Raw genomic sequence first — 14,524 nt, 5'->3', positions numbered from 1 at the left:
GCTCTGCTGAGGGGAGCAGCGGGTGCAACAGATGAGGTCTGCCATGCCATGTGGGTATCTCCCTGGCCGGCCGGGAATTGAACCTGTGCTGCAGAGGCTGCAGACAGCTTCACAGTGCTGCGCTCAACCCACTGCACCACTGGGAGGCCAGGTTTGTTTGTTTTATACAGATTTATTTATTTATGCATACAAGAACTGGGCTGTAGGGCCTCCCTGGTAGCACAAGGGGTTAAGACACAACCTGTGAAGCTATCCACAGTCACTGCAATATGAGTTTGATACCCAGCCAGAGAGCTACCCACGTGGCGCAGCAGACTTCACCCGACCTCAACCCGTTGTGCCACCGGGGAGGCCCCTAATTATTTTACTTTAAATATCAATGTGTTCACTATGCCAGAATTATATCCTTGAAATAATTTTAATTTATGAAGATTATTATAAGTATTCTTTTTTTTTTAAAGATTTATTTTTATTTATTTATACAAGTACTGGGTACAGTCAGAAGCGCGGGAGGGTGAGAGAATCCACCAGAGCCAGAGTGGGGAGCAGAGCAGGCAGAAGGACCGAAGTACACTGCTGAGGGGAGCAGCGGGCGGCAGGAGAGGTCTGCGTGCCATGTGGGACCCTCCTCCGGTGGCCGGGGAGCAGCCGGGGATCGAACCGGCGCCGCAGAGGCCGCTGGCAGCTTCGCAACCCAGCGCTCAACCGCTGCGCCACCGGGGAGGCCCTATGAAGATTATTAGATGTTTATGTAAGGAGTACAAGCTTTTGTCCCCAACCCTCCCATTTCCCTCCTGTCTCTCCTCTCACCTCCGAGGCAGGGAAATGGGATGTTTATAGGAGAGGTGGTGACAATTCCAGCTCCTTCTCCTTCTGAGGTGTTCCTAAGAGCCAGTCCCCAAATTTTGCCCATGGAAGCAGCCACAGCAGCCTGTATCCAGCTTCCAGCATCGTAGTGTCAAGATGAGGACCAGCAAGGTAAAGAAAGCCTTGTCCAAGGTCTGATGCAGGGGACCCCTGGGAGGAGAGGGACTCCAGGCAAATGCCAAGAACACATCCTCCTCATCCACATTGCCCTCTTTCACTGGCACTCTTACTTAGTCTGACAGCTGGCTGGATCAAGGAGACTGGAATGGAAGCCTTTGCTCAGCAATGCCAGGATTAAGGGGCTTGGGAGCATCATCTTCTGTCTGACTTGACCCTAATTCCCCCATCCAGGAGGAAAAATAAAAAGTAGAGTAAAGCCTAAACAAAAAAGTAAAGCAAAACAAGACAATAAATGTGAAATTACATGTTGGGCAGTTTTTCTCTATGACAGGGTAGCCCATAAGGACCCAGAATATGTGTCTACAGAGACATGAACATAAACTACCAAAATCTGGGATGTGAGTTACCTCTATCTGCCATGACTCATTGGAACAGAGGCCTCTAGGATTTACACAGGAATGAAATGGGGGAGTCACTAAGGGAGAGCAAGACGGACACTGTCAGACAGTGAACTTGGTTTGTGACTTAGTCAATGCAAATTTTTTTCGAAGCCCTTTGGCCTTCACGTGGGTGAGCTGATGCCAGTGTTAAGCTTCGGCAAGTACAGGAGCTACCAAATGATTTGTCTGGGCGTTACCATGTGCTAATGGGTCAGGCAGGTGAAAATGAGGTCTAATGTGAGTAATGTAATGTAAATTTAGGTAGTGTGGGCCTCCCCCGTGGTGCAGTGTTTGAGTGCTGGACTGTGAAACTGCCTGCAACCTTTGCAGCTCAGATTCAATCCCCAGCTGCCGGAGAGGGTTCCACATGGCACGCAAACCCCTCCTGCCGCCCGCTGCTCCCCTCAGCAGTGTACTTTGTCAGTCTACCTTTTCTGCTCTCCACTCTGGCTCTGGTGAATTCACTCACCCTCCCGCGCTTCTGACTGTACTCAGTGCTTGTATAAATAAATAATTCTTAAAAAAAAAAAAAGAGGGCCTCCCCGGTGGCACAGCGGTTGAGCGCTGGGTTGCGAAGCTCCACAGCCTCTGCAGCTCCGGTTCGATCCCCAACTGCAACCCGGCCACTGGAGGAGGGTCCCACATGGTGCGCAGACCTCTCCTGCCGCCCGCTGCTCCCCTCAGCAGTGTACTTCGGTCCTTCTGCCTGCTCTGCTCCCTGCTCTGGCTCTGGTGAATTCTCTCACCCTCCCACACTTCTGACTGTACCTAGTGCTTGTATAAATAAATAAATAAATCTTCAAAAAAAAAAAAAGAAAGAAAGAAAGAAAGAAACAATGTTTTAAAAATAAATAAATTTATGTAGTGTGACAAAGCAGTAACATCTGGATGTCCAACAATAAGGAGTTAATAGGAGGCTCTTGTGCAGAAACGTGTAAAGTTTTTAGAACAGGAAGAGTGTGACTAACATACTGAGAATCAGTAACAATAATAAGGGCTTGAGATTTGTCAGTTAAGAGCATACAGTTGGCATACAATTTTACCTGTTGAGCGATAAGGAGAATGGACTGCTGCCATCTGTAAAATATGTGACTGTATCTAGCAGAGGAATGACAGAAATTTTTTTGGTAAAATTCACGAAGTGGATTTAAGGAAGTTAAACAATTTGGAAGAAAGGTAGTGACAATCCAAGATCCCCAGATAATTACAGAGACCTATCTGTCATTTAAGATTTTCACTGAGGGCACTATCAATCTGTTTTCTTGATAAGGACAAAACAATGTGATCAGGGTCTCAACAGAGTTTGAAGGCGTCTATGCCCTCTTAACATCACCTCTCTAATTTTGTCAAAAGTTAATAATTGCTTAGTTTGTGTGTTGGGCAAAAAAAATCCATTTAATCCATCCTTTACCTTGGCTTAGCAGTCCTGTAGGAAAATGTTTTGTGGGGAAGATTAAGAGACCCACAGTAGAATCAAGAAGCATACGCTGTAACTGAGCTTTATGAATATACTCCTCTATCCATTCAAGCTCCTTTTCTGCCTCAGGGGTGAGAGAAGGAGGACTATGTAAGGCCGGATCTCCTTTAAGGGTGTCAAATAGGGCCTCTCTGGTGGCGCAGGTGGTTGAGCGCCCTGCTGCAGCACTGTGAAACTTTTCGTAGCCTCTGGAGTGTGGGTTCGATCCGGGCGGGCCCGTGAGAATCCCACATGGTGCAGCAGACCTCTCCTGTCTCGCCTGCTGCTCCCTTCAGCAGTGTATTTTGTCAGTCTGCCTGTTCTGTTCCCCGCTCTGTCTCTGGTGAATCCTCTCACCATCCCGTGCATCTGGCCTGTACCCCAGCTATTGTATAAATAAAATAAATCTTTAAAAAAGTGTGTCAAATGAATGGCTTAACGCATATGTATTAATGCCCAGTGAAGGGTGAAACCAATTAATATCCCCAAGCAATTTTTGAAAGTCATTTAACGTTTTTAATTTATCTCTTCTATTTTATAGTTTTTGTGGGATAATCGTATTGTACATAATTTTTGTACCTAAATAGAGATGGGGGGCCGATCCTGAATCTTATCTGATGTAATTTGCAAGCCTGCAAAGGACAAATACGGTTGAACCTCTTGGAAAACTGTATCCAGCTCTTGACTAGTGGCAGTAGCCATGACGATGTCATCCATATAATGAATGATAGAGGCTTTAGGGAAATTAACTCAGAGGGCATAGAGCCCCCCCTCCCCCCCGCAAACATTTGACAGATTGTTGGACTATTTAGCATTTTTTGGGATAGTACCTTTTACTGGTATCTTTCATAAGGAGATATATTAATATAAGTTGGGATGGAAAATGCACATTTTTTATGGTCTTTTAGAACCAATGGAATTGTGAAAAAACAGTCTTTGAGATCAGTTATCCTCAAATGCCAACCTTAGGGATCGTGGTGGATGAAGGGAGCCCTGGCTGTAAAGCGCCCGTTGGTTGAATGACCACATTTAATGAATGACCACAGTCAGTATTCTCCATTTTTTAAATTTCTTTTTTATTCCCAAAATTTCTTTTTTATTCCACTGACTTACTAAGGGTTCTATACGTCCCAAAGTAAGCTGTTTTAAAACCAATTGTTTTAACTCGTCCAGCTTTTCTATGGATAGGAGCCACTGTTCTACCCAAATAGGTTTTTCCATCAGCCTCTTAAGTGGAATGGGACACGGACGCACTGCAGCAGCCCCTATGATAAATTTAGAAACCCTGAACCCCAGCGACCTTCATTAGGTTCAATTTGTAAAGGTCATGAATTTCCTTGTTCATTTTTTCCTAGTCCTTTTAAGGGATTATAGTCCATGTCCAATATAATTTGCTTGGACTGGGGAAAACCGAGGGAATGTGTACGAACACTCCCCATTTGTTTAAGTCTCTGCCCCACAAGTTAAAAGCAATGTCAGGGGGCCTCCCCTAGTGGCGCAGCGGCTGCCCGCAGCCTCTGCAGCGCAGGTTCGACCCCTGGCCGCTGGCGAGGGTCCCGCATAGCGCGGCAGACCTCTCCTGCCATGCCCGCTTCTCCCCTCAGTAGTGTATTTCATCACTCTGCCTATTCTGTTCCCTGCTCTGGCTCTGGTGAATTCTCTCACCCTCCCCCACTTCTGACTGTACCCAGTGCTTGTATAAATAAATAAATAAATAAATCTTTAAAAAAAAAAAAATAAAAGCAATGTCAAAGACCAGAGGTGGAAAGGAGCCCAGCTGACCTTAAGGACACTGATACTTGCGTATGTGAGAGCTTTGTAGCACAGCGGCAAGAGACCCCATTCCAGAAACCAGCGTGTCCATTTTTTGGAAAGGACAGGAGACAGGCCAGAATTTTTTTGAGATCACATAAACATCCGTCCCTGTATCTATAAGCCCTTTAAATTTCTTTCCTTGTGTGAGAAGATCACTCTCTGGGCATTGAAGCTGAAGGACTGCATTGTACCAGATTTGAGTATTTGTACTACCAAACCCCCCAGTGCTTTTTTTTTTTTTTTTAAGATTTATTTATACAGGCACTGGGTACAGTCAGAAGTGCGGGTGGGTGAGGGAATTCACCAGAGTCAGAGTGGGGAACAGAACAGGCAGACTGATGAAATACACTGCTGAGGGGAGCAGGGGGTGCAGCAGGAAAGGTCAGGTCTGTCACACCATGTGGGACCCTCGCCCAGCGGCTAGGGATTGAACCGGCGCTGCAGAGGCTGCAGGCAGCTTCGCAGCCCAGCATTCAACTGCTAGTGCCACCAGGGGAGGCCCCCCCGCCCCTAGTCCTTTTGTGTTGTGAAGAATTGACTTTAATATAAGGTAGGAACAGCAGCTGTGCAGTTCTATCTCCTGTACTCAACTGAGATGGGTAAGTACTAGAAGCCATAATTTGAATATGCCCATCATACTCTTTATCTGTTATCCCAATATGAACTTTTATGCCTTTTAGGGTTGTAACTATCACAGCCAATAACTAATCTTACTGTTCCTGGGGGTATGGCCCATAGACACCTGTGGGGAGTTTAACCACTCCTTCTGCAGGGGTGAGCAGCAGATGATCAGAAATACTTAAGTTGAAGGCTGCACTTCCTGCCATGGCAGGGACAAGGTTTGTGAACAATTTGGACCTAAATGTTGACAAGTCTGGATTGAATATTGTTGGATGTAATGCCTTGTATTGTGATTGTTGGGCCCACATTTCCAGAGTAGATTCAAGAAACTGACCTTGCTTAGTAAATTTGGAATGACAGTCATGGGCCCAGTGTTTTCCTTTCTGTCAACAGGGGCATATTCCATTGTTTAAGTTCTTATGATACCCTCTTGAGTTTCTGCGATATCTGCAGTCCCACTTTAAATGACCTGGTTTCCACAATTAAAACAATTGCCCTTAATTTGATTCATATTCAAATTTTTGAGGGCAGCTGCAAGAAGATTAGCATTGTATGAATGAGATCCAATATCCTGGTATGTTTTCTTTTTTTTTAAAGATTTATTTATACAAGCACTGGGTACAGTCAGAAGCGCAGAAGGGTGAAAGAATTCACCAGAGCCAGAGTAGAACAGGCAGACTTGTGAAATACACTGCTGAGGGGAACAGCAGGTGCTGCAGGAGTAGTCTGTGCACCATGTGGGACCCTCGCCGGCGCCTGGGGATTGAACCGGCGCCGCAGAGACTGCAGGCAGCTTCGCAACCCAGCCCTCAACTGCTGCGCCACCAGGGAGGCCCTATCCTGGTATGTTTTTATATAATCTTTCAGTACCCCATTAGCAGCTTAGACTGGCTGCAGGGCCTTTTGGCAGTCCCTATTGGCATTAATAAAGGCCAGTGTTTTTAAAAGAAGATCTCACAAGCCAGGCATGACAATGTCTTAGCAAGGTTTATTGTTTTAATTGGGCTATGAATTCTACATATGGTTCGGTAGGTCCTTGCTTAATCTGCACAAAAGAAGGGGTGATGACCTTCCTGGGAGGGGAGATCCTGTCCTATGTTTTAAGATAGCAGACTCGAACCTGAGCCACAGCCTGATCATCATATCGTAGCTGTGCTTGGACTCCATTCCAAGCTCCTGAATCTAACAATTTTTTATGTGATGTTCACAGGGGGCTGAGCAGCAGCATTGCACTAGGCCTGCTGCTAGGCTTCATCCCCCCACCAGGTTATGAACTGTAGAAATTCTGCAGGTGACAGACAGGTTCTGGCTAGCAGATTCTAATCATAAGGGATAAAGCATTCTGCTTGAACCATCCCATCCAGCACTCCCTTAGTGATGGAGAGCTGGTACCATACTGACTGACAGAGTTTTCAAAGAGATAGCTTGATAATCCTACTGAACTCCTCCTTCAGGACATTGTGGATTGATTCCTGGTCCAAACAGTATAATAATGACTGGATTAAGATATGCCTCAAGATCACCATTTTATATAGCTTCCCTAATGCTATTTATAGTAACACTACCCATACCTTTTTTAGGACCAAAGGCCAGTAAAGGGGCCACATTTTTTGTTTCTAATAAGATGGAGGGGCTAATGGAGTCTCCTTATCCTGTTCTTGTATGGGGTGATCTCACAAAGGGGGCAGTGGCCAGCTTTCTTTTATCTCCCCATATTTCTTGTGTTTTCCCCTTGGGGATCCTCCCCTTCTGACTCACCATCCTTTTCATTCTCACTAAGCTCTGTGGATGTGTTCTCTCCCAGCAAAGGTTTTCAAATTACACAAAGAGGAAACCAATAGCAGAATAGTTTCCCCTTGACCTTGAGCAATACAAAAGCATTTCACTATCCCCTAAGTTGGTTACAAGACAATTGTTCACTCTCATTTCTTAGTATTCAGCATTATTCTGGCACACGTTCACTGCCAAGGTTCTGCATTATCAGGTTGTTCTGGTCTCTTTTATAATCTAAACAGTTTGTTCCTTAGGTGTAGTTTCGCTGACACAAGAAAGGACATCGCAATCTGGACACGGGCCAGTCTTCTGGCCCATGTTGACCAGTCTTCCTGTCATGACCCCAACATTTTCCTTGTCTCAGCACTTCACGCCTTAGGGGTCTCCAACAGGATCATCCTGCCTGCCAAAGACCAGGAGAAACATCCACCTGTGTGGCTTCCAGTTCCTTCTCCCCTTTCAACATGGCCTCCCTGCTCCTTCCTCCTCGCCAGCAGCATCCCTCCAACCCCCATCAGAAAGTCTGGTTCAGGGCCTCCCTGGTGGCACAAGGGGCTGAGATGCAACCTATGAAGCTATCCGCAGCCACTACAGCACGACTTCAATCCTCAGCCAGGGAGCTGACCCACATGGCACAGCAGACCTCTCCTGACTCGCCTGCTGCTCCCCTCAGTAGTGTATTTAAGTTAATCTGTCTGTTCTGTTCCCCACTCTGTCTCTGGTGAATCCTCTCACCCCCCCCCCCCCGCACCTCTGGCCTGTACCCCAGTTCTTGTATGCATAAATAAATAAATCTTTTTCTTTTTTTAAAGATTTATTTATTTATGCATACAAGAGCTGGGGTACAGGACAGAGACAGGGGAGGGGGGGTGAGAGGATCCACCAGAGACAGAGTGGGGAACAGAACAGGCAGGCTGACTGAAATACACTGCTGAGGGGAGCAGTAGGCAAGATAGGAGAAGTCTGCTTCACCATGTGGGTTGCTCCCTGGCCAGCTGGGGATTGAACTCATGCTGCAGAGGCTGCGGTTTGCTCCATAGGGCGGTGTTTAACCCCTTGCGCCACCAGGGAGGCCAATAAATAAATCTTTAAAAAAAATAGTTAGACCTGTTTACTTTGGAATGTAGGTCACACCCAAAACATACAAACAACATTAAAATTTTGTTTAGAGTCAATTCATTTTGTCCTCTGCTGCTGCCTCAAGGGGAGCACATTACAAGTCATTAGGATTCACTAATTTGTGTGTTAAATTAATTAAACAAGGAGGATAATAGACTGAGATGGCTCTAAAGCCCCAGTGGCCTACTTAACAAACCGAAATCTGAGTCAGTAAATGCCTCAAGATACAACACCAAAACCCACTGAGGATAATTGATCACAAATAACTAGACTTGGGGCCTTCCTGGTGGCACAGGGGTTAAAGTCTCAGTGCTATCAAGCTAGCACCAGCCACTGCAGCATGGGTTTCATCCTGGCCAGGGACCTATCCACAAGGTGAAGCAGACCTCTCCTGTCTCACCAGCTACTCCCTTCAGCAGTGTATTTCAGTAGATTTGCCTGTTCTGTTCCCCACTCTGTCTCTGGTGAAACCTCTCATCCACCCATACCTCTGGCCTACATCCCAGTTCTTGTATGCATAAATAAATAAAAATAATTTTTTTTAAAAAAACAAATACCAAGATTTTAAGCTGTGGTCAATCAAATAATTTCCTTTCTCTGCTTCCTCACTTTACATGCTTCCCTTGGTGTCTATCCAGAAATCTCTTAACCACTTCTGATTTGGTGATGCAGGTTTCAATCAGTTTTTGTTCAAATTTTACATTTTTAAGTATGTTTCAGTTTGTCTCTTAGTAATTGTGTGAGCGTGCCCTTGGGCAAATCGCCTGATCTTTCTTCAGTTTTTGTAAACTCACAAAAGCTTCTTGTTTCACAGTATTATTATGAGGGACAAATGAAATAAACTATAATGTATTAATTTCTGGTACCCTCATTGATGGTTCAGGCAAGTTTGCAATAAGATTATAGAAACACCTTTAAAAAAAAAAAGATTTATTTATTTTTTACAAGAACTGGGGTACAGGCCAGAGGTGCAGGAGGGTGAGAGGATTCACCAGAGACAGAGTGGGAAACAGAACAGGCAGACTGAGTGAAGTACGCTGCTGAGGGGAGCAGTGGTCTGCTGCACCATGTGGGTATTTCCCTGGCCGGCCAGGAATTGAACCTGCTCTGCAGAGGCTGCAGAGGCAGCAAAGGCAGCTTCACAGCGCTGCGCGCAACCGGCTGCGCCACCGCCACCGGGGAGGCCCTATACAAACACTCTTATCTCTTTTCAGTTCTCTCCCCATGGTCAGTTCAGTACCAAGATCTTTTGTAATAAACAGGTAAACTCAGCACCATTTTTTTGTATTTAAAACATTTTGAAATAGGGCCTCCCAGGTGGCGCAGCGGTTGAGCGCTGGGTTGCGAAGCTGCCCGCGGCCTCTGCGGCGCCAGTTCGATCCCCGGCTGCTCCCCGGCCACCAGAGGAGGGTCCCACATGGCACGCAGACCTCTCCTGCCGCCCGCTGCTCCCCTCAGCAGTGTACTTCGGTCCTTCTGCCTGTTCTGCTCCCCGCTCTGGCTCTGGTGAATTCTCTCACCTTCCCGGCTTCTGACTGTACCCAGTGCATGTATAAACCAAACAAACAAACAAACAAATAGATAAATAAAATAAGACATGCCTCTAGAAAATTAAAAAAAAAAACATTTTGAAATAACTGCAAACTGGCATAAAACATTTAAGAACAATATCAAGAACTCTTATCTTTTTTTAAAAGATTTTATTTATTTATGCATACAAGAACTGGGGCACAGGCCAGAGGTGGGGGAGGGGGCAGAGGTGTGTGTTGGGGGGCGCAGTGAGAAGATTCACCAGAGACGGAGCGGGGAACAGAACAGGCAGATTGACTGAAGTACACTGCTGAGGGGAGCAGCGGGTGAGACAGGAGAGGTCTGCTGCGCAATGTGGGCTGCTCCCTGGCAGGCCGGGGATCAAACTCTTGCTGCAGTGGCCGCATACAGCCTCATAGTTTGCGTCCTAACCCCGTGCACCACCAGGGAGGCCTTGTTATCTTTTTATCGAGATTCCTGATTTATGAACATTTGGTATATTTGGTCCATTCTCTCTCAACCTCAAAATACCATCTATAATGGTTTGAATTGTGCCTCCCCCTTTGATTCATATATTGAAGTCCTAAACCCCAGTGCCTGAGACCTTATTGGGAAATAAGGTTGTTGCAGATGTAATTGGTTAAATTAAGACCAGGTCAGATTTTCCATATGTCTGAGATCCTTATACAAAGGAGAGATTTGGACACAGACCTGCATACAAGAAGAACATCAGATTTATATGAAGGTAGAGATAAGGCTGATATTTCTACAAGCCAAGGAATGCCAAAGATTCATCAAGAGATGAATCCATCTCACTCCTGGTACTGCCAACCCCATCTGGCAGTATCGCCACCATAAAGTCACCACTTGTAACACTACAATTTCCACTTATCTGGCACATAATCAGCTCTCCATCCATTTACCTTAGTGTCCATTGATGACCGTCATCAGATTAACCATCATGGTCATGCTTAGTAAATGTTGATTTTTTTTAAAAGATTTATTTATTTATGCATACAAGAGCTGGGGTATAGGCAGGAGATGTGAGGGATGAGAAGATTCACCGCAGATAGAGTGGGAAACAGAACAGGCAGATTGACTGAAATACACTGCTGAGGGGAGCAGTGGGTGAGACAGGAGAGGTCTGCTGCGCCATGTGCGTTAGCTCCCTGGCAAGGGATCGAACTCTTCTACAGTGGCTGGCAATAACCTGATAATGCTGAGACTTAACCCCTTGTACCACCAGGGCCCTATTAAATTTTGATTTTTAATTTTCTGACATGGATAGCTTAGTTATAACAGCAGATGTTTAGATTTATGGTCACACCATGTTTAGTGATCAGCAATCTAAGATGGCTGCCAGTGATCCCCCTCCTTTTGATATACATGCCCTTGTGTTATTGCTTCCCATTGAGTGTGGACCAGACCTCGTAACTTGCTTTTAATAAACAGAATGTGGCAAAATGACGGAATGTCCCTTCTGAGACTATTCTAAAAGACGTGACTTTCTTTACCAGTACTCTGTTGCTGACTTTAATGAAGTAAGTTGCTTTGTTGAAGAAGCCCATGTCGCAGGAAACTGATGGTGGCCGCTGGATAACAGTCAACAAAAAACTGATGCTCTTAGTCCAATAACCTTTTTTTTTTTTTAATAGAGGCATGCTTTATTTATTTATTTGTTTGTTTTGTTTATACATGCACTGGGTACAGTCAGAAGCGCGGGAGGGTGAGAGAATTCACCAGAGCCAGAGCGGGGAGCAGAGCAGGCAGAAGGACCGAAGTACACTGCTGAGGGGAGCAGCGGGCGGCAGGAGAGGTCTGTGCGCCATGTGGGACCCTCCTCTGGTGGCCGGGGAGCAGCCGGGGATCGAACCGGCGTCGCAGAGGTCGCGGGCAGCTTCGCAACCCAGCGCTCAACCGCTGCGCCACCAGGGAGGCCCAGTCCAATAACCTTTTAAGACCAAATCCTGCCAAAGACTGGGAGTAAGTTTAGAAAAAGCCCCTTCTCCACTTGAAACTTCACATTAGTTCTGTGGCAACACCTTACTTGCAGTTTTGTGTGAGACCTTGAAGCAGAGGCTCCATTGAAGCTTCTCCAGGTTTCTGATCCACAGAAATCATGAAGTATTAATGTGTGTTGTTCTGAGCCACTAAGTTTGGGGTCATTTCATATACAACAATAAATAACAAATACACCATGCTGACACTAAGTGCCAGATCCTTAATAACAGAGATACCTGTGTGTTCTTTACAAATATATTCCTTTTGGGGACTTCCCTGGTGGTGCAGGAGGTTAAGGCTCAGCACTATGAAGCTGTCTGCAGCCACTGCCCCATGAGTTTGATACCCCGCCAGTGAGCTAACCCAGATGGCGCAGCAGACCTCTCCTGGCTTGCCAGCTGCTCCCCTCAGCAGTGTATTTCAGTCAATCTGCCTGTTCTGCTCCCTGCTCTATCTCTGGTGAATCCTCTCTTCCCCCCCCCAACACTTCTGGCCTGTACCCCAGTTCTTGTATGCATAAATAAATAAAACATATCTTAAAAAAAAACAAATATATTCTTTTTGTGTGATGACGTGTGGGGTCCTCTAAAATGTGAGGCTCAAGGCAGAATCCCTTCTTGCCTGGGTATAAGACCAATACTGGTACAAGTCCATCAATTTTCAATTTTTTTTTTTTACTCATGTATTTTCTAAAAACGTTTTGGAAAACTATGTGACCTGTTGTGTATTTTTAACTTCATATCTAATTTTTTTCCTGGTAAATTGAAATAACTATAAAGAGTTTAAATACAAATTCTGATGTATTGTAAATACTGACATTCAAAACCAAAACTGTTTATATTCTTTTTGAAATGTGGAATCTACACACTCTAACTGTGTGATATTCAACATCCTCCTTTTTACTTTTTAAAAAAAAATTTAAGATTTATTTTTATTTATTTATGGATACAAGAACTGGGGTGCAGGCCAGAGGTGTGGGGGTGAGAGGATTCACCAGAGACAGAGTGGGAAGCAGAACAGGCAAGTCAACTGAAATACACTGATGAGGCGAGCAGTGGGCAAGACAGGAGAGGTCTGCTACGCCATGTGGGTCACCTCCCTGGCCAGGGATCAAACTTGTGCTGCAGTGGCTGGTGATAGCTTGATAGCACTGAGACAACCTCTGCACCACCAGGGAGGCCCAACATCCTCCTTTTTAAAGACATACAAATCAAGTCTTCTTTAACAGTTGGACATCTTACATTATTTTTCTCCTTGAATTCATATATCATTCATTTCCACAATAGAATTTTATCCCAATTTAATTTGTTTTATACCTGAAAGTCTTGTTTTCATATCTTGCCTTTGAAAAATAATTTCTTAACCATAACAATTCTAAATATATTTTTCTTCTGTACTGAACTATTAGCAGTAGTACAAGTTGCTCAAAATTATACCAGCACATTATTAACTTTGATAGTTACTAAATATAAATATATAATTTTACTTAGGATGCATATTTTAATGGGTTTTCAGCTAGTTCATTTATCATTGAATCATGATTCTGGAATGAGACAGCATTCAGTATCAATGCTCTTTCTATTTTTTCTTTTTCATTAGCGTAAGAACTAAGAGTCCTTGTTAACATAAATTAGTAAATGGGAATGGAAATACTTTTATTATACAATGACATTCACTTCTTTGAACTTCTGAATTATATACCAAACCACATAGTGAATTATCATTAAAATTACTTTTAATGATATTCAGGCTGACAACTCAATTATAGTCTCTTTTAACTTCATTGAAAGCAAAGCATTAGAAACCACCTGACTTGCTTAAATGGTTTATTCCTCAATCACTATTGTCATTTACTTTCAAAAACAGTATTTCAAATATTTCAAATTGTACTTTTGTTTCCAACCCAGATGTTTTTACATTTCTTTCCCTTGGGAGAATAGCAAATGGGCAATGCTGAACGAGAGGTAAGAGATGAGATTCTGCAGAAGAGTTTTTAGGCAAATCAGTTTTAGGAAAAGAACATCTAGAAATAGAGAATGTGAAAATACCTATTATGGGGAAGAATTGGGTTGTAGCCCAGGCATGCTGGGGTGAGTGAATTCAACAGAGTGGAGAAGAGAAAAAGGGGATTTTTTAAAAAGCATTGGTTTTATTTATTTATGCATAAAAGCACTTGGGCTTATGTCAGAGGTGTGGGGGGTGAGAAGATTCACCAGAAACAGAGTGGGGAGCAGAACAGGCAGATTGACTGAAATACAATGCTGAGGGGAGCAACAGGATTTGCTGGGGATTTAACTCATATGGCAGTGGCAGGCAATAACTTGACAGCGCTGAGACTTAACCCCTGCACCACCAGGGAAGCCTCAGAAAAGGGGGATTTATTGAGATACACTGCTTAGAGGAGCAGGGGCAGGACAGGAAAGGTCATCTGTGCTGAGAGAGCATCCTGAGGCACTATTTATACTCCAGGCATCAGTGAATGGCTAGGAGAGCTAGCCTTGGGCATGTACTGACTCAAGATTTGGGTCATTAGCTTAAAGTGTCTGTTCCCGTGGTAGTCCCATCTATTCCCCTCATCCATTCAAGCCTCCCAAACTTGCCTGCTGGGCAAGAATGTAGGACCTTAGTTTTTAACTCTAGTGAGGATACTATAATACCTATATAACTGGCCTGCTCTCATACTTGTAAGGTCTTTGTGTAATTATCGAGGTCTGTGCACTCTAGGGTGAGGACCACTGGATGGAGGAAGTACAGTATGATTGTGAACCAGCACTGAGGTCTG

At 44.6% G+C, this 14,524-nt stretch overlaps 1 protein-coding gene across 1 annotated transcript; it reads right to left on the bottom strand.

Moving 5' to 3' along the window:
- Positions 1-834: 834 nt before the first annotated feature.
- SMIM40 (small integral membrane protein 40) lies at positions 835-1,407 on the bottom strand (the record flags this gene model as incomplete). Its single annotated transcript, XM_084259312.1, is given in 3 exon segments — positions 835-953; positions 956-1,096; positions 1,395-1,407. Coding segments are annotated over 3 exon segments (273 nt in total).
- Positions 1,408-14,524: the final 13,117 nt, after the last annotated feature.

The sequence above is a fragment of the Talpa europaea genome (assembly GCF_964194135.1).
Source record: "Talpa europaea genome assembly, chromosome: 2".
Classification (NCBI taxonomy): domain Eukaryota; kingdom Metazoa; phylum Chordata; class Mammalia; order Eulipotyphla; family Talpidae; genus Talpa; species Talpa europaea.
Note: the sequence above shows the minus strand (reverse complement) of the source record. Positions and strands in the feature narration are given on the sequence as shown.